This window comes from Anneissia japonica, unplaced genomic scaffold (genome assembly GCF_011630105.1).
Source record: "Anneissia japonica isolate Jap-2015-1 unplaced genomic scaffold, ASM1163010v1 scaffold287960_len3192837_cov198, whole genome shotgun sequence".
Lineage (NCBI taxonomy): Eukaryota > Metazoa > Echinodermata > Crinoidea > Comatulida > Comatulidae > Anneissia > Anneissia japonica.
The window spans coordinates 692,316-716,806 of NW_022712725.1; the positions used below are offsets into that span (position 1 = coordinate 692,316).

The 24,491-nt window shown below is 34.8% G+C and overlaps 1 protein-coding gene across 2 annotated transcripts in view; it reads right to left on the bottom strand.

The window, feature by feature from the left end:
* Positions 1-24,491, bottom strand: part of LOC117107989 — a 109,538-nt gene that overhangs the window by 34,022 nt on the left and 51,025 nt on the right. For both annotated transcript variants that reach the window (XM_033249801.1, XM_033249802.1), the window contains 46 exons: positions 24,332-24,460; positions 23,935-24,066; positions 23,604-23,707; positions 23,278-23,444; positions 22,772-22,877; positions 22,284-22,485; positions 21,900-22,059; positions 21,378-21,703; positions 20,992-21,111; positions 20,735-20,818; positions 20,513-20,601; positions 20,107-20,251; positions 19,764-19,920; positions 19,317-19,441; positions 18,893-19,134; positions 18,497-18,632; positions 17,504-17,749; positions 17,135-17,280; positions 16,560-16,971; positions 16,285-16,436; positions 15,871-15,999; positions 14,603-14,927; positions 13,373-13,662; positions 12,802-12,938; positions 12,383-12,537; positions 11,893-12,021; positions 11,052-11,180; positions 10,079-10,105; positions 9,548-9,670; positions 8,993-9,216; positions 8,759-8,866; positions 8,209-8,364; positions 7,645-7,798; positions 7,129-7,314; positions 6,527-6,726; positions 5,797-5,971; positions 5,351-5,611; positions 4,780-5,034; positions 4,148-4,396; positions 3,768-3,890; positions 2,615-2,737; positions 1,983-2,105; positions 1,669-1,791; positions 955-1,083; positions 682-804; positions 239-370 (listed from right to left, as the gene is read on the bottom strand). In XM_033249801.1, the coding sequence (XP_033105692.1) occupies positions 239-370; positions 682-804; positions 955-1,083; positions 1,669-1,791; positions 1,983-2,105; positions 2,615-2,737; positions 3,768-3,890; positions 4,148-4,396; positions 4,780-5,034; positions 5,351-5,611; positions 5,797-5,971; positions 6,527-6,726; positions 7,129-7,314; positions 7,645-7,798; positions 8,209-8,364; positions 8,759-8,866; positions 8,993-9,216; positions 9,548-9,670; positions 10,079-10,105; positions 11,052-11,180; positions 11,893-12,021; positions 12,383-12,537; positions 12,802-12,938; positions 13,373-13,662; positions 14,603-14,927; positions 15,871-15,999; positions 16,285-16,436; positions 16,560-16,971; positions 17,135-17,280; positions 17,504-17,749; positions 18,497-18,632; positions 18,893-19,134; positions 19,317-19,441; positions 19,764-19,920; positions 20,107-20,251; positions 20,513-20,601; positions 20,735-20,818; positions 20,992-21,111; positions 21,378-21,703; positions 21,900-22,059; positions 22,284-22,485; positions 22,772-22,877; positions 23,278-23,444; positions 23,604-23,707; positions 23,935-24,066; positions 24,332-24,460 (7,668 nt within the window). The remainder of the gene's footprint in view (positions 1-238; positions 371-681; positions 805-954; positions 1,084-1,668; positions 1,792-1,982; positions 2,106-2,614; positions 2,738-3,767; positions 3,891-4,147; positions 4,397-4,779; positions 5,035-5,350; positions 5,612-5,796; positions 5,972-6,526; positions 6,727-7,128; positions 7,315-7,644; positions 7,799-8,208; positions 8,365-8,758; positions 8,867-8,992; positions 9,217-9,547; positions 9,671-10,078; positions 10,106-11,051; positions 11,181-11,892; positions 12,022-12,382; positions 12,538-12,801; positions 12,939-13,372; positions 13,663-14,602; positions 14,928-15,870; positions 16,000-16,284; positions 16,437-16,559; positions 16,972-17,134; positions 17,281-17,503; positions 17,750-18,496; positions 18,633-18,892; positions 19,135-19,316; positions 19,442-19,763; positions 19,921-20,106; positions 20,252-20,512; positions 20,602-20,734; positions 20,819-20,991; positions 21,112-21,377; positions 21,704-21,899; positions 22,060-22,283; positions 22,486-22,771; positions 22,878-23,277; positions 23,445-23,603; positions 23,708-23,934; positions 24,067-24,331; positions 24,461-24,491) is intronic.

The window sequence follows — 24,491 nt, forward strand, 5'->3', positions numbered from 1 at the left end:
GCGCAGTTCCTTTCCCTGGTCATTGGGTCCACATGCTTTAAGTGTTGCTGCTGGTAATCAGCGCAGGCGCAGTCAACACTACCAGGTACCTATTTATACTCCTGAGTGGAGAGAAGCAATGCAGATAAAATGCCTTGCACGCAGGCGAAATACAGTGTGGGATTGAATCCCCGACCTCGAGGTTGGGAAACTAAACCGCTTTCACCATTCTAAAACTGCTACCATCAATTAATCTTACCAATACAGCTCTCAGTTGGGATGCCTTCATACCCTTCATCACAGGTGCATCGGAACGAGCCAGCCGAGTTGGTACAAGTGGCATGAACAGCACAGTTGTGAGTAGGTGAGTCCTCGTTGCATTCATTAATGTCTGAATAATATTGTATTTCATAGGTGAAATGAAATATTTGTTAAATATGAATAATATTGTATAAACAATGCCATATATTTTGAAACCATCTGATACAAATCTAAATCTATATTTGATATCAGCTTTTGTAAAAAAAAACATAAATGTACTCAAAAAAAAATATTATCACAAATAATGTTAAATTTACTATATATTTAGTCCCAATAAGAAATTCCCTAAATATATATTTTGGACCATTGATGCTACTTTTAGTACTATATAAACAATTAGAAGGGTATTTTGTTCTTTTAAAATGTATTTTGTTTGCTAACCTGTGCATGTCACACCATCTCCTTCATACCCAGCATTGCAGTCACAAGTGAAGGAACCCTCAGTGTTGGTACATGTAGCAGCATTATGACAGTTGTCCATGTTCTCAGTACATTCATCAGTATCTGTAAACAATTTAAAATGAAGATATACATAAAAAAAATCTAGTAAATTGCACAAAATACATTAATTTGTGATGCATTAAACCTAATCCATTAAGTTCAAATCATACAAAAGCTAAATACGATTATCCTCAACATAGTATTTGTGTTTACCTGTGCATAAGTTGTTGTCTTCAGATCTTAAGAAGCCACTTGAGCATCTACATTCATAGAATGGATCTAGGTTTATGCAATCTTCATTTGCAGGACAAAGTTCGGAATTCTCAGCACATTCATTAATTTCTGTTGAAAAAATGATAACCTTTCATGAAAAAATTTGTGAAAAGCAATACTTTTGCAACAATCATATCTTGAAACAATTACATCAATGATAACAACAACAGCAGTAACAAGGTTAACAACAAACAAAAATACAGAAATTTGTAGGATACAATGTGCAATTACATAATTATTGGTTATGTTTGAGCTACAATAGTTGCCTATTCTATTTTAATTATGTAGAAATTTATGTTTCAATAATCTTGTATTTTGAAATATGGAATTTTATTAACACTTAAGTTCATTCTCAACTAGCACTGTGAAGACATACTACTGACATCGTGAAGCAGACAGATACAGTAGGGTGCTTTCGATTGCACGACGACGGTAGGAAGTAGAACGTAATGACGTCACTAAAAGTCATCTGGGCATGCGAGAATTTTAAGATCACCTCGTCGAGTAGATACTGGAATGCAATTTGGCCCAATCTACGTATGCAGAGAACGTAGGACGGTCATGCGTGAGTGATTCCGTCCTGGTGTCGCGTCGTCGCACAAATCAAAAGCTCCCTATTGACTTCTCCACAGATGACTTCACTCTGCAGCTTACCTTCACAGTTGGTGCCATCACCACGCCATCCCACATGGCAGGTACACACAAAACTGCTCTCAATGTCCTGACAGTCTGCACGTTCGTGGCAGTTGTCGAGATCCCTCGTGCATTCGTCAATGTCTGTATATAAAAATATACCATTATTTAATATATAAAAACAAAGCATTATTCTATATTGTAAGTGATGAGTGTACTTGTTGTTGGATGTGAAAAGGGAAAAAATGTTTATTGAAGTAAAGTGTTAACCTTTCTCCAATTGATTAATGGGTAATTATGTTATGTAGAAGGTACAAAAATGGAATCCAACTTACTGAGACAGTTCCTGCCATCACCCTCATAGCCACTTGGACATTCACAGATGTAGGTGCCAACATCATTGGTACAGCTCGCCAGATCATGACATTCGTCAATTTCATCTCTGCATTCATCAACATCTGCTCAATCAAGTTATAATTAATTAATTATTAATAAGAATTTTTATAAAGTTGGAACTGTTTTTTTTTATTTAGTAAGCCATCTTTGCGACTTAATCACATGACTCCCACATTATGAAGGCCAGGTAGATACTCTTTCTTGGATATTGCCAGTAAGAACAAGATATTGTATCCTTATGCACTTACAGTAATTACAATACTTAAAAACATGTCCCACTTTTTTAAAACTCATTTTCATATTTTTTACCATTATTAAATAAATGTCATTTGAATTCTTAATTTATTGTGCCAGAATAAAATATACCACATGATAAAATAATGACAAAAAATTAATTACATTGATATTTATAATATCTAATATCTTATTAATAATAAAAAAATTAAATTAAAAGTGGAGAATCTCCTTGATTTGCATTTCAGAGAGATGTTAAATTATCATTTATTAGTATATTATGTAAAAGTAAAAAACAGTAGAACTAGCATGTAATTCTAATGCAGAGTTCACCTACCACTACATCGTAAACCAGTTCCAGCGTAACCTTGGTTACAGACACACCTAAAGGCTCCAATTTCGTTGAAACATTCAGCATTTTCATCACATGGTGGATCCTCAGATGTGCATTCATTGAAATCTAAGTAAAAAAAATAATACATGAAATATTTTATCAGTCTACATCATGCCAGCAATGAACAAACATACAATTATAAAACAGAGATTTTATAGAGGCCGTTTTATAAAACAAATGGAATGGCATGCCCCACAAAATATTATTCAAATAAATATATTACTATTAAGCAATTAGTAGAGCTGCGCATAGTACACTAGTGGAAAATTATTATATGCAGGTTAGATTTAATGCTCAAAAAAATTTCCTGAGAGCCTACTGTAGTCAATTGCCATCTTTTAATGTTAGTTTTGATAATCAACTGTTGTAGCAGTCATCGGTTGCTATAGTGATATGATCATACTGCTGTGTGTGTACTACATAGCTACATAAGTACAGTATGCTCATACGTTTCTGCAGTACAACACACATCTAGCTAGCGAGATGTTCAGATACTATGAATAACTATTTTATTTTGTTTGAAGAATTTGCAATGCTATTTTGATAGATATTTGTCTAAGAAATAATTCTTAAAGCATTTGAGAGAATACAGTAGGCCCTAATCACTTTTTTGGTCAGAGCAGACAAGTAAAATCATGTGATGATTTCATATCTAGGATTGGCTACGAACAAGGCCTAGCTAGGCCAAGGTGGCCTCTTGCCTAGGCCAACATCTAATTTTGTTTCTTGAATCCACAAAATAGGTCTAGAATATTCCAATTAAATTATTTAGTTGCTTAGGGTTCATTGATTCAAGGAATTCCTTAATTTTCCACACTTAATATAATTAAATTTGAAGTTACTTTCATCGGGTTCATCAACCTTGTTTTACAAAAGTAATTTTGTATGTACAAAAGTTGAATTGGCCATTTGCACACAAACCTAAACAAAATCAATTCAAGCGTACACTATGTGAAAAACTGTGGGGGATTGGCAAATAACATGGGGAATTGTAGTGATGACGTCACAATTGAGTTATGAAGTAAAAAAAAGATTTGAATCAAATCTCTATGTAAAATTCTTTTTATTTTTAAATGAGAGTTTGTATAATGCCTACCTGAACAACTCATACCACTGCCTTGATAACCAGTGGCACATGTACATTCATATGAACCTGGTGAGTTGGCACAGGAGGCATTGTGGTGGCATTCATCAATATCCAGGGCACACTCGTCAATGTCTATCAATATCAATAAATACAAATGGTTAGTTAATGTATAATAGCAGACATTCTGGGTTGAAAATTTAGTGTTAGCTGAAAGGTAACAGATGCAAACTACCTAAACTTCATGTCTGTCAAACTTAACAGGAATACATTTTAAACACCTAAAAAAATCTGATCAAACAAACCATTGTAAGTCATGCAATGCTGCAGTTGGTCTGACAGATTTTGCTTGGCCCTATTTGACATATTATAAAAAATTATGCCCAAATTACCTGTGCATTCGATAACGCCATCGCCCTCGAAGCCTGGCTGACAAGCACAGGTGAAACTGGCCTCGATGTTAGTACACTGTCCATTTTCATGGCAGTTGTGCAGATTAAATGTGCACTCATCCGTGTCTTCACAGATTGTGCCATCGCCAGAGTATCCTTCGGTACAATTGCAATCAAACGCTCCGATTGAGTTCGTGCATGTTGCATGTTCTGCACAGTTGTCTGTTCCCAATGTACACTCATCAATATCTGGAATATTGAAATTTAAGAAATAATTATGACAAATAATCAATTAACAAACATAATATAATTTGTTGAAATATTATAATACTATTATTATATTTCATTTTATAATATATACTTGGTAGGAAATCAAAAATTTATTATGTATTAATATTATAAATTACATAATAAATTTTTGATTTCCTACCAAGTATATATTATAAATTTATTATGTATTAATATTATAAATTACAGCTTTGTTACTTTTAGTGTTGCTATCTTGTCAAATGTTTCGATCCATTATTCAGCAATTATGTTGGTAAAGAAAGTAGAAATTGGAAAATTTTGAATCTGACCTCAATTTGTTACACAATATATACATATTTCTTTTTTTAAGTTTTTATATTCACCATTGCATGCAGTTACACCATCTCCTTCAAATCCATTTTGGCATTCACAACGGAATGAAGCGACTTCATTGATACATTGGCCATTTTCATGGCAGGTGTGACTGTTTTCAATGCATTCATCAATGTCAATACAAGCACGGTGATTGGATCTCTTGAAACCAGGTCGACATTCGCAGAGGAACGAGCCAATGGTGTTGTTGCAGAAGGTACTGCTTACATCACAGTCGTGTAAGTTCAGAATGCATTCCGGAACATCTAAAAAAAGTAGGTTATGTAAAGAAATTGATTAAGCTTTTGTGAATTTGAATAATTATTCAAAACAAAGTTTGATGTTAAAGGTATTCTACATTATATTCTATATGTTTTTTTATACATTTTATCATTCTGTTGTTGGCCTGGGGTTTAGAGATGACCACTTGTTGTGTTGGGCTCTAGTCACGCCCCTGGTCAATATCTATTTATATATATCGTAACAAATTTTTAATAAATAAATAAATATTGTTCCCATTGAAATGTAAACCAAAGCCCACCAAAGCGAAAGATTCTAAGCCTAACATTTCTACCAGCTTACCAACGCAGGTGAACTCATCTTCAGCAAAGCGGAATCCAGTGCGGCAATCACACAAATGGCTTCCTGGGGTGTCTGTGCAATCGGCAAGCTCATGACATGCTGTTGCGGCTTGTTCCGTACATTCGTTGATGTTGATACAGTCACGGCCATTGCCAATAAAACCAGAGTTACATTCGCAAGTGAATGACGTAATTACGTTGGTGCAAGTAGCATATTCATGACAGTTATGTACATATATTTCATCAGTGCATTCATCGATTTCTAATTATAAGACAAAAAGATACATAAATCCTAATAGCATATTGATAGCCTAATAATTGATACAGTTTTCAAAGCAATGTGCAACCAAAGATTTAAATATAATTAATTTTACTCCTTGGTCCTGGGAAACAAATGTGTATTTATTAAAATATGATGAATTAAAAACAAATTTTGAATCTGCTTACCTTCACAAGTTTCACCATCACCTTTGTAACCTTCAATACAGTAGCAATCACGTACTCCTTCCTGGATCTCACAGATTGCGTTTTCATGACAAGTCTGCGATCTGCAGTCAAATATAGCTCCAGCCTGGCAGGTACACTCTTGTGTGCAATTAGGAGATTGGTAAACAGCTCCAACCTATTATAGCATTGAATAATGAAAAAGAGAATGAGAAATAATTCTGATGAAGCCAGGTAGGTATGCCCTACATAATAATTGAATTCAGCCTGGGCCTACACATACAGCTTAGCACGGGACCAGCCCTAGGCCAGGTAGCTAACCCTACTTTTAGCAACTAAGCCTGGCCTGGTACCTACACATACAACCTAACACTACAGGCCAGGAATGTAAGAAAATTGTAAATAATTAAGAGAACTGTATAAAATTATTATATGTGAAGCATCAGTGACGAGTGTACCCATAAACATTTGCAGACAAAAAAGTCTACAACAGACAGCAGTTTTATTAAAAGGAATATTAAATTTAATTTTCCATGAATATTTTGGTCAAACCAGTGATCAATCTTAAGGTCTAAAGTGGCAGGACCATAGGAGAAATAGAACATTATGTTCTCAAGTTAACTGTGGTACTTTCTATGTATATTTATGTTTTTTTCTAGAATGAAATTTTGAATTGTTTGAAATATATAGATCATAAACTTTAGAGCACAAAGAAATAATTCTCAAAACTTACAGGGTAGTAGATTCCGTTCATAGAACATCCACAACTTTCTGGTTGTACACAATCATCTCCATCACGATAGAGTCCCTCAGGACAGAAGCAACCCTCATGGCAACGGTTATCAACACAAGAGTTATTGGATGAAACACCACATGTTGGTGGACAGGCAATTCCACAGGACTGATACTCAAGAGGTGCTGTACAAGTCATACCTGGAGGAGGAACAAATATATATATATATACAAGTTACACACTGTATATACGTCCCACAAAGACCAGTGGCGGATTCATGGGGGAACCAGCTGGCCCGGGCCCCCCCTAAATTTTTCAAAATGATAAAAAAAATGGAGAAAAAAGGAAAATTATATACAAAATTAAGTTTGAGAGTGCCATTTTCGGTCATGCCTGGAGGTGCCTTAATCGTAAGTTCGCTAAATATAATGTATTTTATTCTTTTCAAACAACAAGTACTTATCAATTACAGATTATGTAATAAGCTATATAATCATGTCAGGATTTAAACCCATAACCATAGAATTTGAAAGTGAACACCAGACTCACAACTGTGAACCCTACATGTAATAAATGTTAGTTCCATAGGCATATTATCTTACCACAGATTCCTTCATCTCTAAAGTTCGCAACCGCTTCAATACCACCTTGTACACATGCGTCAGCATAGGCTTCCACAGTATCGCAGTATGAGGTTGCATCATCTGGCAATGTCATGCACATGTCGTACTTGCAGCTCAGGTAGTACTCTTCACTGTTAATGGTGTTGTGACATGGAGCGAAGAAGCCTGGAAGAATCATAATTTGAATTGTTAACCAAGAGTACAAGTGGGTACTTGTCAGGTACAAGTGCTAATTCACTAACAAAACGTATTTCCATATTTGAGAAATATCCCAATATTTGTGTGGCGGCAAATACTCCGGGCTCAAAACAATTGATTTTTTGTTATTTGGCCTGAAATAGTTATTTTAGATAGGTTTTGGGTTTATAATTAGTATTATATATATATATATATACACATTTTAAAAATTTATTATGGAAATCATGCCCAAGTAGAAGAATACTTTATTAGTGATTAAATGATTTAAATGAAGTTAATATTATAAGCTTTACATACCATTTGGATCGTTAATAATCTGACAAGATTCTTCGGCTTGTAGAGATATCTCTGCCTCATCACAAGGGAAGGTGCTTGGTTCTGGTTCAGGGCTGCAATCTGGGTCATCATCTTCAAGAACCCATGCATTACCCCATGCTGCTGGATCATTTACCTGAAATATGTATATTATAATCAAATAATGCAAATTCTGAATACTATTTGCATTTGTAACTAGTTGCTTTTCCCATTTCTTTGAGTTTGTGAGTGAGGAGCATCGTAGCCAAAGGTGCATGTTCAGGGGAAGGGGTGAGTGGGTGGTGGCAGTGGATCTTATAATTTATGGTTGAAAGTAAAATAGCACACTACAGGCATAGTAACAGAAAAAAAATTATCTAACATTGGCAAACAAAGTTACCTATATCAACTGACCTTATAGGAGTGTGGACATCTACACATCATACAAACAAAAGTTTTTTAGGAAAGATTCTGTGATGCCCCTCATGAACCCCTCATTTTCCAAAGCAGTCAGTCTACATTTAGAAAGTACATGCCCCCCCACTCCCTCCATTTTGAAATGCTTACCGTGGAACCATCTGGGAGGATGTACACTTCTTCGTATCGCCCGGTATAGCTTCCGCACAAACCGCACATCTTGTTTTTGTAACTTGCAGGAACTGATATCTCTGAATAATCGTTTCCATCCCATTTCACTGACATTCCAAAGTCAAATGACAGCAACTAGAAAAAACAGACCAATCAAATTCATTGTAGCCTGGTTCTCACGAGAGCCCTAGTATCCGGATCGGGAGCTAACCGTCAGCGCTAACCATTAGCACCTGTGTGAGAATGCCCGATCGGTTAGCGCTAACCGTTAGTGGTATCCGAATACTGCATTTCTGTTTGCCAGTGATTTGATCATCATATTCTTGGTATCCGTATTGGGCTTTTCTCGTATGCACGTTTGGCAGCTAATGGTTAGCAGGATCCAGATCTGTTAGCAGCCGTGTGAGAACAACTGTATTTCAAAAGGTTCTGACTCTGGATTTTGGTTCACCTGACATTAACTTTCAATTTCTCTATTTATTCAAGTTATAAATATTAACGTTACTTATAAATCTGTTTGTTATCTTACCGTGTAAATGCCCTCACGCTTGATGGTCACTCCCTCGTGGGGATACGATGGAGGAGTTACGCTCACACCATCGACTTGCACAAGGCCACCTTGTCCGAGTATATATGTCTACACAAAATTAAGACATACACATATGTGAAAAATGTCAAGATACACTGTACTGCACACACATTATATTTTGTACCATTAGATACAAATTAGATATAAAGCTAAAACAATACAAAAAAAGCTAACCTGGCCATATGCATTGATTGTCAAATCTCGGATGTAAGCTATCTGTCTATGGCGTCTAATTCCACCATGATGTTTTGTGGAGATATCAAAAGGTTGAAGTCCATCACTGTTGTCATCGGCACACTTCTTGGCCATTGTGTAGCGACATGTTCCCTGGAAATGCGACAGCTGTCCATCAAAGTTACGGAAATGAGGATCACCATACCCAAGACAGATACCAAATTCTACAATAAAATAGTTATATAGTGTCTGATTTTATCCCTCTTCTATCTATCATAAAATTTACTTTTTTGTCACACAAAAATTTTAACACAAAAAAAATGTTTACAACATGAATATATTTTCAAGATGCCAGTTGAGCCAATGTCAAAAAGTTTCCGAACACCATCTGGATTGATATTAACAAGAAAACCTGAAGAACACAATAGAAAGGACACAGAGAACATGTGATAAAGAGTGTTCTATCCAAAGATCTTGATTTTCCAGCCTTTTGATAGGCTGAAAACACATAGGACTGTTGCATTACCAATCAGATGACATCTTCGTGTTCTTTACCTTCACATGAAAAGCCATCTCCCTTGTAGCCATAGTTACACTGGCATGTGTACGACCCGATGGTGTTTCTGCAAGATGCATTCTGGTGGCAAGTGTCAATTGCCTCATTACATTCGTGAATGTCTAAAAAACAAAGCAAACTTATATTAAGTTTATTGGCTTTAACAAGTGATTACTCTACAGGCATCAAAATTATATGCAGCTACTTGCTATGTATGTTTTTGTGTATGTCAGTGATAAGAATTGCAGCCTATGTTGCCATCATCAAATTGTGCCAATTCTGACCTGAAGGTGTTAACTGTTATGTGTCACCATTTTTTACAAATTTCTGATATAGATATGACAGTTGTGATAGCAATGAATGACATTGTCTCTCATAAGGAGAGGATAATCTTCAATGGTACTAAAGGTGTTACAGAAGCCAACATTGTAAAAACATCATTTTAAAAGAATCATATCTCATCCTAAAAATTGTAAATAACTACTGTAATTGAATGAATGAGACTTTAAAAAAAATAATTGAACACTTACCAATGCACCTCATATTACAATCATAGGCTGTAGATAAAAGTGAAAAAAGTTAAATAAAATATAATGCTGTTGGAAATTTCTCAGCAGTTCTCAGAACAATATTAACACAAAACATGTTTCAAAAACATACAAGCATATTACACATATATATCATAGGTACCAGCTGTTTTCCAGAACATGCAGGCACTATTAGTACACATCACTGTTAAATGATAAAGGTAATCTACACTTGCTTATAAAAATTGGTAATTTTCATACGGTAAAACACACAATCACTGGAATCATTCTAAATTCATTGGAATCAATCTAAATTCATTGTCATTATTCTATATAAATAAATATCCATCTAAATTATATAAACTATATAGGAAGAGAATTATTCAGACATTTTCTTTGTATAAATCCATCTTTAATAGTTTTTTGCAACTAATAAATTTTTTCCAAGCACCTGAAACTAGTTATTTTGCAACTTCAAAAGGCATTACATAATGTTTATTTGCAATAACATAGCTTTATTATAAGTTTAATTTCATTTAATTCTCTTTGAAATATGTTTAACAAATTACAAGCACCAACTGCTATGCCAGTAGGTAGTACAAAGATCATGTGAATCTATTCAATATAGAATCTGGATTTCTGCTTTATATTACTAAAGATTGCATTTTAATTCTATGCTTATATCGGTACCTATGCATTTGATAATTGTCATTGTACATTCTTGCCCTTGCAATTCACATGCTACCACATACATCTGAATAAAATATTCTTACATTCTACATATATATAATTACTTGTTTCCAGTAAAAGAAAGAAAAAAAACATATTTTGTCAATATCCAGATGCTACTCTATATTACGAGTGATGTTTTGCCCTACCTGACATGTTAACGTACAGAATACACAGTACGTTCTTAAAGGTATACTGTATATTATTAACAAGCTTTGCTTTTAAGTGACAACAGTTTAAAGCCTACCATCACATGTGTCTTCATCCACAGGTCGGTAACCTTCATTACACTCGCAGGAGTAGCCTCCAACACTGTTATGACACACAGATTGTGGGGGACACCACTGCTTGTTGGGGTCATTGCACTCATCATTGTCTATAATTATAAATTAAATGTAAATGTTATATTCAAAAGAAAATCACAAAAATGATGAAATAGATAAAATAATCGTTTAAAATTGCAAAGTGATCTCACCAAGATTGAGTTAGGTTACCAAGTAATGAAGAAACTGATTTTAATGGTGAATCAAATCAAATCAAATAAAAAAAAAGACAACCTACAAATTTGACTTTCATGCATTAATAAGTTAAACATAATAAAAGATATATAGGCATCATATTGCACAAAATTCAAGTACATCCACTTACATCACCCATATCTAACCAAAACTAATCTACTGTATAATATCCCTAATCCTTATTATCGTCAACAAAGCATATATGTATGTAAGGGACTCTTCAAAAAGATAGTGTACTTGATTAACTTCACCTGTTGGCTTATATTTATCATGGATTGTCCAAAAAAGATTAGATGTGCAGTATATATTATAAGGGACGCTTCTAAAAGACAGTGTAGTTGATTAACTTCACCACTGCAGAATGTCAGCTGGCTTTAGATTTATCATAGACTTGAAAAAATAAGATCGTCCACAAAAGCTTAGATGCATACAAGGGACTTTCCTAAAAGATGGTGTACTTGATTGACTTCACCAGTTTGCTTTAAATTTATCATAGACTTGAAAAAATAGGATTAAGAACATAGAACCAAAACTGTCTTTTTACTTGGTACATGAGGTAGTACTACTTACCAAAGCATTCTCTTCCATTTCCACTGAATCCTGGTTTGCAGGAACAGCCGTATCCAGCTGTACTACCTCTATCAGAACAGGTAGCGTTGGCATGACAATCATTGAAGCCTTCATCACACTCATTGAATGCTGCAACAAAAAACAAAAATGTATTAAATCAGCTCTGTGGTAAAGACATGCAACAATAGAAGAAATTAAACAGCATTAAGGTAATTCTAAAAAATTATAGGTGGAAGTTAAGAGTGATCCTTTATATGTCATGCCACTGAAGACAATGGAAATTACACAAATCAATCGTGATGTTGGTAGTCTATGAGTGAGATACTTACCTGGATAACCGACTAATTGCCATTTTTTCCAAAACATTGTTTTGGGAACAATGGCAATTAGTCGGTTATCCAGGTAAGTATTCACGAAATAGACTGCTATACATGCTTAATTGTAGAATACAGAATGCTGCCATTTTTATTTATCACAAAATCTAACTTACGGATGTAGCTATTGGCACAGTGCAGTTTGCCGATGATGAAACTTCCTGCACTTCCCTCGTTAAATCTGATGTCAACAACAGGAAGGTCAGCCTTGTTGCGAAGAAGACCAGTATCTGCCAGGTTCCTGCCATCACCAGCATGACAGTTACACTTTCTATAACATAAGACATCATAATGTAACAAATCTAATCTGAACAAAGATTTATTTTACTCTGTCTGGACAGCTATGTAGTGTAGAAAATGATGCAGAGACAGTACAGCAATTTTATGAAAACCAGGTTTAACATATTATGAAATTAAATGCATTGTAAACTGAAATTTTCTTATAATATGCTTAATGAAAAAATCATCTAAATTTATGTATGACAAATGTTTTTATTCAAAGCAAGTATAAATTAACAGTCAAATTGCATTGTACCTGGCAGCATCAAAGTTGTCCTCCAAGCCAGCACAACCACCATTTGAGTTATGGCAAACACACTTGTCCCCGCTACCTTTGCCACCCCAGTATTCTAATGCATCTCCATTGATATCGTGCCACTCACTGATGCCGAACTAAGAATGCATGAACAAAACATTTCACTACTGAGTTTAGGCAAGTTATTTCATATTTATATTTATTTTTACCCCATAATACCTCTTGAAATGCAAGATAATAATTCATAAATATCATGTTGGAATAAAAGTTTAAAATATTCTAATTATCATTTTAATCAGTATTATTTATTGTTATCATTACAATAAAAATGTATTAATAATTATCATTATTATAAACTAAACATTACAAATATTATTATCCTTTAGAATTTTTTTTCATTGGAACCAGATCTTTGTGTGTGTGATCTCATTAATTTACTTTATGTTTCAGATACGTATATTGTTTATTATTTTAAAAATTGTACTGTACAATTAAAAGGTTATATAAGTTAATATTACCAATACAAAATTGCAAGATGAATGCTTTGGAATAACACAAAAGCAAGACTTACATTCTCTGCGACACAATCAACCCTCACTGCCTGGAAGCATTTATTTGATATGCTTAGAAGAGCTTTAATCTGTTCAGGGTTAGCTTGCGTGTAAGTGATTTGGGTTACATTATTTGTAACTGCTTGTGGATCTTCACGATCGTGGCCAATAATTGTCACACCATGGTTGTTGAACATTTCATTGATATCGCAGTACACCAAGAATGGATTCACTTCCGATGTCGGCTGGATCAGTGTCACGCCACTTCTCATTCCCTTGATTCTGGCATTCTCACAGTCAGTTGGCAAGTCTTAAAAATTAATATGTGATCATGAAAATTATGGCTTGATACTAGCAGAAGGACAGAACACCTACAAACTACATTATTTTTGCTATTCTCTTGCACATTGTAAAGATACTTAACAAAGAGGTATACAAGTCTTGATTTAAATTTATTTTATCAGAATACAGAATACAGAACTTTATTGGTCTTGAAAGTAAAAATACAATACAAGAAATTATTTCGTTGTTGGCAAACCATAAAATTTTTAAAAATAGGTATATAAAATCAATACTGTATATATTAAAATACATACAAATTAAAAAGGTATAGTTGCACGTGAGATATAAATATAAAGTAACAGCAGCCAGAATCAGTTTCTCTTGGCAATTGCATTGTACAGGTGGATGGCATTATGTATGAAGGAAAGTCTATATCTGTTGTGTTTGGTCATAGGGACACAGAGTCTGAAACCTGACCTACTGAATGTAAAGCAGGAATGCAGCTCCTGAGTTGCATCCTTCAGGATTGCTTTAAGCTTTTGAACAACACAGTCTTCATATATACTCTCAATGGATGGAAGATCAATACCAATACACTTAGCTGCGGCTTTCCTAATTCGTTCTAAGTATTTCTTATTTTTTTCACTTAAACTACCAAAAACACTTAATATACTAATTGTTAACACACTTTTAACCATGCTCTGATAAAATATTTCTAGAATCTTGTTATCAACATTGTACTGTATAAGTTTCCTTAGAAAGAAAAGTCTCTGGTTAGTTTATCATCAGTCATTAATCCTGAATATAAATATAATTTGAATTTGGTTGATAATCAATTGTATATACTGTAGAGCTATGGTAAAGCCATAGTAAAGACTCAATAACAATCTGTAAAAAAAATGTTTCAAGAAAAAAAAAAGTAGATTTAAAATTAAGTTGAATGTTAATGTTAATATGTCTAGGCCTACCAAATTCATCTGGGCCACACTTAATGCTGCCTAGTGAGATTTCACCAGTTCCTCCTTCAGGTACGTTATCAAATTGGAAGCCTGAAATTGGTAGAATGTCCCGGTTTGTGAAAAGACCAGCTTCATAATTATTTTCTAGGCTCTGACATTTACAGTTGTGTTCTGAGTTACAAGTTCCTAGGAGGCTGCAGGCGCAACCTTCTGATGCAAAAGCATCACTGCCTGCCCATGTTGGAATCTGGTTCTTATTGAAGTCTTTGGCGTAGTTCTGTAGTGGGTTGTTGTCATTGAGGAGACCAACTCCACTACAATCATAAACAACATCCTAGAAATAAAAAAAAAAATAAGTACACAAATCAGAAGTGATGTTGGTAGTCTATTTTTCTATGTAAATGTCTTTCATATTCATAGAACTTGTCATCTTTTTGATGCTTCTTCAATAGCATATAAAGTAAAAGATGAATTGGTTAGATATACTCTTCTTTCTATTACATATATCTTAATTTCTGAAATATATCTTAAAGGCACACAGCAGCATTGATCAATATCTTCATTGGTGAGCTATAGTTACTTGTAGTTTAGTACTCAAGCTCAAGAAGGTACAATTGAATCAGGTACCAAGGAACATCAAGAGTTCAGAAAACATTATTAGTTTTGAAAACCAATCCGAGGTTACAAACCCCCACCCTGTTGCGCCACATCTAATTACTAAAAAAATAATGGCCCATGGTCGAATCGCTCAAGTCAGCTAAGCCTAGCCCAACAAAGTCTAGCATCATATGACTTGTGGGCCAAGTCCATCAATCGGGTGAATTTGCATGCTGGCCGGACCACTTCCAGTTGGCCGGCCAGAATTTGACACACACCCTACTCTGGCCTATGTTCGATCCTCTTGGGTCGGCCAGCCTAGACGAATGAGGCCGCACAATCTGCTCGAGTTGGCTCTGTCTGTTGTGGACATTCTCAAATCAGTATCTTACTAGCAATCAGCACCAAATTTGAGGAGGACCAAGATACATGTAACATTGTCAATGTGTGAAATAAATCGGTTCAGTAGTTTTTGAGTTTTTATGTGCCTAGAAGGACACACACACACAGACAGACACGCTCAAACAGACGTGTGCCATTGCAGTACCTTCACCTTTCCTCTGCGGAGGCAAGGGTAACAAATATACACATGTATGTTTGTGTGTGCTTTTCAAAGTGGTACAAAAATTTAATTCAACAAAAACAATATTAATATTCTCTCTTTGGCATTATCATCATACCTGGCTACAGAAAGCAGATGTCTTGACCAGTTCATGGATTTGTTTATAACTAGCACCACCATCACCAGAGTTGTAATGAATATTTGTATTCCCACCAACTTCATTTTCTTCTGGCATATTGTTCTCAACCTGGGGACAATACAAAAGTCTATGAGAGTGCTGTATGATTGCTACTAAAATATGAGCATTTTTTGAACAGATCGAGCAAAGCTAACAAACTGTTTGCAGATGGTCTAAAATATAGCTTATACACTGTATAGTATTACATTATATGTTTCATAACCATAATACTTAATAATATCTCAGAATGATATACACACATATAGTATCAACAAAATAAACAATAAATATATTATGTAATTATATTATATAATATTAAATGTAATAATGTATACTTCAGAAAGTTAACCTTACCTCAGTGATTCCCATGTTAATCCTGAATTCACACTTGACGCTGAATGGATCAACACCTCCTGGACCATCAGGATCAATAGCATATTCATTGTTGTACAAGGCATCGTATTCCCTGCCTGCCACACGGATCTCTTCACAGTTTCTGTACAAACCTATAAAAGGTAAAAATAAAGAATATATTATAAATTTGGTCTTCTGCTGGTCATTATATTTGTGCTCACACAGAGAAAAAAAAGAAGTTAAATCCCCTCTTGTAAAAGAAGAAAACAACTTACCATAGCAGTAAAGTGGACCGATTGATACATGTGCAGACTGAGTGGATTGGATCTGGTGCACCTGGACTTTTGAGATCGGTAGATCCGTCTTGTTCCTCAAAAGACCACCATCCTTCAGAGCATCATTTGTGCTGCCATCGCAGTTACAAGTGCCATCAGTGCCACACCCAACTGGTACTAAACTGCCACCCCAGTTGGTCTGGTGTCCTCCATTAGAATCATACCAGCCATATGGTGCTTCCAAGGATAGCTGGGTGCCTTCACAGTGATAATCAAGCTCCTGTACACAATACTCGGTGTAGGTTGTCAGGGCTTTGATTTGCTCAGAGGATGCATGGTAGTACTCTGGGGTTATGGTCTCATCAGAAGCAGAAGGAACTGAGATGTTGCCTTGGCTGTGATGTTGGATGATCTAAGAAACAATATTTACAAGGAATTACGAATAGCTAATTAAAAAATATATATATTATTTTGAGGGCAATATTGTGTGTTATTATATTATAGAAAGCAGGTGGTACAGTGTATAAATGTACAGTTGAAAGCAAGAAATGATTAAAACACAAAATTAAACTCACATTGATGCCAAGTGGTGGATGCTCCATCATTTCACAATAGATAGTGAATGGCTCTACTGGGCCTTCTTGATCTGGATCAATGAGCTGGGGCCCAGATTCAATCTCTCTTCCTAGCGATCGAATCTCTTCACAGTCGCGGTAGATATCTTAGAAGGAAATAAATTCAAATCCCATTCAATTTAAAATATAATACAATTAAATAATAAATCATTTCTACATGACAATCCAAAAGACAGTGTTTATGGTGCTGATGGTGATTTCAACAAATCTGTGACAAAGAATGATGGGGCACAAAAATGAATAAAATTAATAGCAAAATTCTTTTCTTAGTGCTCATTGGGTATACACTGGCTTCACCAGTAGACTTACCGAACTGTTCATGCCTACATTTAAGCGATCCTAGAAAGTATGACTGCATCTGATCGCCACCGTTGGACTCATCGCGGCCAAGACAGACAGAAGACAAAGGTAAGTGGTCCTTGTTGATAAAGCGTCCTGCATCAACCTGCTCCTGGCCATCTGTATTGTCACAGTTACAAGCGGCGTCAATACCACCGGAACAGAAACCAGTCTCACCACAGGCACAGCTGGGGCCGTCGTTGGATCCCCCCCATCCTGAAACAAACATGATTAAAATGTTCTGTTATTGAAAAGTTTTTTTTAATATTCCTGTCACATGATTAAGTCTCCCAGAGATGGGATCAAACCCTTTGAAGCAAATCGCCATCACCATCTGGCTGAGAAGCGACAGAAGAGGAAAGCAGCCCAGCAAGATCCCCAGCCTGGCACTTTTCACTGCCCTCATTGCTCCAAAACTTACTTGTCTAAGATCGGCCTGATCATTCATTTTATCTTCAATCATAACCATCATAGTAATGAAAATTGGGATAAACATAAATAATTATTATAACAATCATAACATTAAATAATAATAATTACAATAATAATAATATGAATAATATGAATATAAATCGTACTAAAATAAAAAAATAAGTAAATTAAAAATATAAATTAATATTAGCCAGAATAATAATAATAATCATAATAATAATATGAATAATAATTGTACCAAAAGAATAAGTAAATTAAAAATATAAATTAATATTAAGCAGAATAATAATAATAATAATAATAACAATAATAATAATAATAATAATATTTAATTTTAAACCATTAAAACCACTTGTTCACAATTATTCATTAACTTGGAGCTGGTAGTGGCAGTCAAACTCTATTTAGAGTGAATTCAAACAACTGTCATATCAGTGCAGTATGATGCTGACATAATACGTCTTGCTGGAGAGAAGCAATGAAGAGAGAGCACCTTTCTCAAGGGCACAAGTCAAATAAAGATTGTGTTACCTTGCATCTTATCTCCATCACGGCTATTCCACCATGCAAATGCAGCAGTTGGATCATTGGGATTCAAAATGAATGGCGCATTCCTACAAGACATACTCACTTCTTGAGAACAGAATTCTGATTTTTCAGTCAATGCCTATGACGAAAGAAAATGTGTAAGTAATTATTAATATGCAATACTTTTTGTTAATGTATATGTATATATGAAAGGTCAAATAAATAAATTTATACTATTTAACTTTCTATACATACTATTTTACTAGTATTGTTGAAATTAGCTTTCATTTATTATATTTTAGTTGGAATGTCGTGATTTATTCTTTAAGAAAAATAAAAATTAGTAGAACAAGATTAACTCAGGAAGAAGTATGCTTACCAAGCAAATATATACAATACCTTTAACTGTGCTGTATTGGCATTCCTGTACCCAACTCTAGTGCAGTGCGAACCCTTACCAGGTTCTGAATTCTCATCAATGGTCTTGGTCTCGTTAGACTGGACAGCAACAACGGTTGTGTGGCCCTCACAGCGGACTGTGAATGGCTCCTCACCATTAATACCATCTGGATCAATCAGTTTGTCTCCCCATCTGTAGTCTGGCTTACCAACTACATGATGATGACATGTGGGCCAAATTTCTGAATTTAAAATTATCAATACAAAATAATAATTATGAACAGTGTATGCTAAATCTAGTATGCAAAATCTAGTTTATTACACATTCCACTGAAAAACAAATTATATTATATGAAAATATAGGGAATAAAATTAATATTAAATTATATCGCAGCATTTACAAACTGCTTGTGAAATAACTTACCCCAACATTTCAATCGTCCAAGAGTAACTGATCCACCTGCAGCACCAATGTGTAGCTTGTTCACTGGAAGCATGTCTGTGGGGTTGTCTCCATAGTATTTGTCCTCCAAGGTTCCTGAATCAGAACTGAAAATACAAATATAATATTTACATAGAGGAATATTCTTTGCATGTGTCAGGGGGTCACCGTCAAATGCCAGCCTGTGATTTATCCATACATGGGTGTGAAATGATATCATCATACCCATATATGGGCATGATATGACATCATCAGAACTAAAATGCAAATATATTTACATAGAGGAATATTCTTTACATGTGTCATGGGTCACCACCACACAGATAACTGGTCCTCCGTCATTATACATGACATCATACCCATATATGGGCATGATATGACATCATTATGCCCATATATGAGCAAAATCAAACATATTTGTCAATTTACCTTGCACTATTGGCATCACAATTACATTTGGCCTCGCCTCCCTCACATGATTCATCTACGGAACATAAGCAGCTATCGCCTTCTGAACCGTAGAAATATAATCCTCTTTGCTCCTGACCAGCATTATCCACATGAATCCAGTATGTTGATTGGTCACCTGTAGACCAAATTAATAGTTGTATCAAATATAAAATTATTAATTAATTATTAAAATTAATTATACATATAAACAACATATTGGCATTCAATATGTAGTCTTTTGCATATAAACTTGCATAAATGTAAAAATTGTGTATTTCAAATTTTAATACATAAAAAACAGTATACTGTATTTATGATGTACCTCCATTGTGTATGGGAGCGCTGTTGCATGTGTATTCAATATCCTGACCGCAATAAGCAGACTTGCTCTTAACTGCTTCAATCTCCTCACGTGTAGCAATGTACTCTATTTCTTTATCAGGTTGTCCATCTCCTGGGTATTCGATCTTGAAAAAATGATAATTTAAAAAAGCGATTTAAAAATGTAAAGTTTTTACAACAATAAAATATGTACTCTGCTTGTTAGCTATGTTGCTGTCTTGGTCAAAAGTGAAAAGAAAATGAGGATGTTTGTATGGATTGAACATACTTATATGAGGAGACTTAGTACATGTATTCACAAGAAAGACATGTATGTATTAGGGACTGGAAAGCACAACAACTCAACTCATCCATTCATCCACAATGTTATCGACAAGTATACTTACTGTTTCTTCTGAATCATGAGCAATAACAGTGACGGCATAGTCAGGATCTGTGTGCATCTCACAATAAACCGGGAACGGTTCCAAACCACCTAAGAATAAAATATAGTAACGAAATATAAATGACATGATATAATAATCTATATGTATATATTTAGAAGAAAGTATTACCAAAAAGTGATTTTTAGAAGGAGAATAATGTGAATGTTTAATGAGCTATCTTACCATCTGGACCGTCCGGATCTACAAGGTAAGTTCCGCTGTATGCAAATCCCTTTTCGCGGTAAGTCTGACATGATGGTTCAATACCTATGAAAATAACAATTTTGTATTTATTTAGTATCTTTTCAGAGTAAAATTACATTGTTAGTTTTCATTCAAAAACCCTTATATTATATAAGTTTTTAACTTATTAGAAATAAGTAATTTTGAATCTTTTAAATCAGTTTAATCTTATCAAACTGAATTAACTTTTTTCTTACCAAACTGTTGGGTAGCACACTTGAGCGGTCCGATGCGATATGTGGCATTACTGTTCTCATTTGCATAATCCAAGAATGTGAGGCTCTTGATTGGTAGTTTTGCCATGTCGATGATTAATCCTGTACAAAAAATAAAATACAATTATTTCTTCAAATCTAATCTGATATATATTTAATTAGAAATGGGAATAACATTGTTCACTTGAGATTACATTCAATTTCATTCCCAACAAAGACACTACTTAATATAGTTAAGAAATAAATGATTAATAACTATGACAATTGAAGATTTTATCATTCATCTGTCAAATTTGATCACTGGTAGGAAAGTAGGAAAAAAATCTGATTAAAACACGAAAAAAAAATATAAGAATATTTTTACAGACCTGTATCGTGAGTCCACTCTCCTCCTGGGATGTCACAATTGCAGCCATAAGACTGGTCATTGCATGATTTTGTCACACCACATCCACACATATTCTCCTCACTGTCTGCATTACCCCAGGAGTACACTTCCTGCCCGGAGGTCGTGCTCCAGTAACCTCGCTTCTCTTCAGTACTGAACAATCGCATATTGCGGCATTCTAATATGATCTCTTGTGAGCAGAAGGAAGAACGTGCAATCAGTTCGAGGAGGTACTGGTCAGGAGTGTTGTATTCAATGATGTGCTGACCATTACCATCTCCTGGACCAACTGGTGTGCTAGTTTCCCTGTGAAAAAAATATGTACATGAATGATACAATTCCAAATAATAGCAGAAATTGGTCATCGATTCTGTGATTGACTAGCTGTGATGTAGGCATAATTTAATCTGCATATAAACATGTCTTTTCACCGTGCACTGTGTATGTAAACAATAAACATGAATTCTTGTGAGAATGTTTCTTGAAATCATGACATATTCACCTGTTGCCCTTGATGACTGTCACAGATACTGTGTATGATGTCATGTCACAGAAGACAATGTGGGGTTCCACAGAGCCATCAAAACCATCAGCGTCAATGAAGTATGAGCCGTCTTGATCTTCACCAGTCTCATGAAGCTGAGTGCAGTCTTCTTCAATATCTAATTAGGGATTAAAGAAAAGTCAGTATTTTTTACTCAAATTTATTCCATGAGGTTAAACAACTATAAAGCAACAAAATAAGAGCAAGACAAACAAAAAACATTAGTACCATTTTTTTTTAATGATGTTGATGATGATTTAATGACATTAAAAAGATTCAGAGTATAAAAAAGCTATTGAACACTGCAAATGGTGGGCAGGTACCTTGACTCCAATAACTTACCAAATTGTCTAGGAGCGCACTTCATGGGACCAAGTCTAAGCACACCGTATTTGGAACCACCTAAGTCACCAAACGTGAAAGCTGTGATAGGAAGGACTTCTTTATCGATGATACGACCACGATCAGAGTCTGTTTCTAGTGATCCATCACAATTACAGTAGCTTTCTGGGTTACGACATGTTCCAGTCACACCACAGGCACACTGGAGGAACATCATGATAAGGTCATTAGAAAAATGGAGACAATGAAACATTCATGATTTTATTGCATTATTTCTGGCCTACTTTGCAAATTTCATGGATGGCACATCATACTGGCCTAAGGGTTAGGATCCCCATAAAAAAGAACACTGCAGATATTATTTGTACATCTCTAGATGTTCGAGGTAGAAATGATCAGTCATTTGTGACAGAAATAGAATGTTTGAAGTAATAGTAGAAGCTTACGATGCCATCAATTTAATAGAATTTTCACCTATTCTAATTTACCTGATTGTTTTCTGTTGCACCACCCCAGTTTTCATTGGCATAGCCATCAACATCCTGCCAACTTCCAAAATCATTCAGCAACATAGCTCCACCTGAGCAGACGTACCTAATAATTTAAATTATTGAATAATAATATTTAGTAATATAATGCATTTTATTTGAATATGTGTGATCATAATTACATCATTATCATCTGTTATCCATATTATCATTCATAATGTATTTACGTAATGTATTTACAAAGAATAATACAACAGACAATGAATCAGCAGAAAATATGTAATGATATTAACTGAGTTACTAATTAAGATAAAGGATTGCTATACAAGATAATACTGATTAAACAATCATTACAAAATTAATTCAATAATTAAAGATTAAGACAGAATAATACTGTCAAATTGTTAGCTAAGATTTAATGCACAAGACATTGGATTGTAGAATACAGTATACATTTTTAATTAATGTATGTGATTGCAAATGAATTAGAAATTCTTAGTACTTACTCCATAGTTTGGTAGCAGAACATAGATGCATTGGTTGCTGCTCGCAGTTGTTCAGTGGTGGCATGGTCATATACGATGACTGTGGTACCGTCTTCAGTGACAGTTTCCTCACCAGAGTCATGATTGAACACTGTGATGCCATACTCGCGTGTCATGTCACATTCCACCTATAACAAAAGACATTATAAGAATCAAAACAATATAAGACATTTGATAGTATGAGCAGCTCAATATAAGATAAAGTTTTGGTAAAAAATCAATGGGTATTGATTTATCCAGGCAATTATTAAGAAAGTGGACACTATAATATCCAAACTGTGCCTTACCAGGAATGGATCTACACCATCAAAGCCATCTGGGTCGATTGTGTACTCTCCATCTCCAACATCCCTTTCAGCAAGCTTGTATTCATTACAATTCGCCAAAATTCCTGTTAAAAAAATATTAACAAATAAAGATAATAATTCAATCAATTAGTTTATGAATGGTAAGAACAATGCAGAGAAGATGAGCATGATTGACGTTGGTGACAAAATGTAAGGGTGATCAAGATTACGGAAAGGGAAGAAGAATTTTTAAAAAATGAGGGAGAGATGGTATCATGTTTTATTCAGTGAAAAGTTCAAATAATGCTGTTAAAAATTCACTCCAGCTTACGTTCACAGCCTTGCTCCGTCAATCCATCGCCTAGGTAGCCCTCATCACACGGACATTCATAAGCTCCCTCGGTGTTAAGACATGTTGAATGTTCTGAACATTCATGAGTACCTGCCTCGCATTCATCAATGTCTGGAAGATAGGAGATATAAAAATATTTTGTCATAAGCAATTGCAGAACAATTAAACTGGGATATGATAGAGGACAATAAACACATGGATGCAGATAGATTCAGTTGCAAAAAATTGTATCAGATGGAGGAATGGATTTGGATTTTTTAAAGTAAAACCACCAAAAGGATAACCAAAAAAGACTATCTTACAGATGGGTCATTCAGGTGCTTCAAGTATTTTTCTTGTTATATATATTAGGCCGATAAAATGCATTATTTCTTACCTAGACATTCAACTTTAGGAGCTTCTCCTGCATACCCAGGGCTGCATTCACAGGTATTTTCAACAGCATTGCACAGGGCTAACTGATGATTTTCTTGGCAATGGCTGTCGACTGAGCAGTAGGTATCAGCTAGAAAAAAAGTAAGCGGCATTTAGTATGT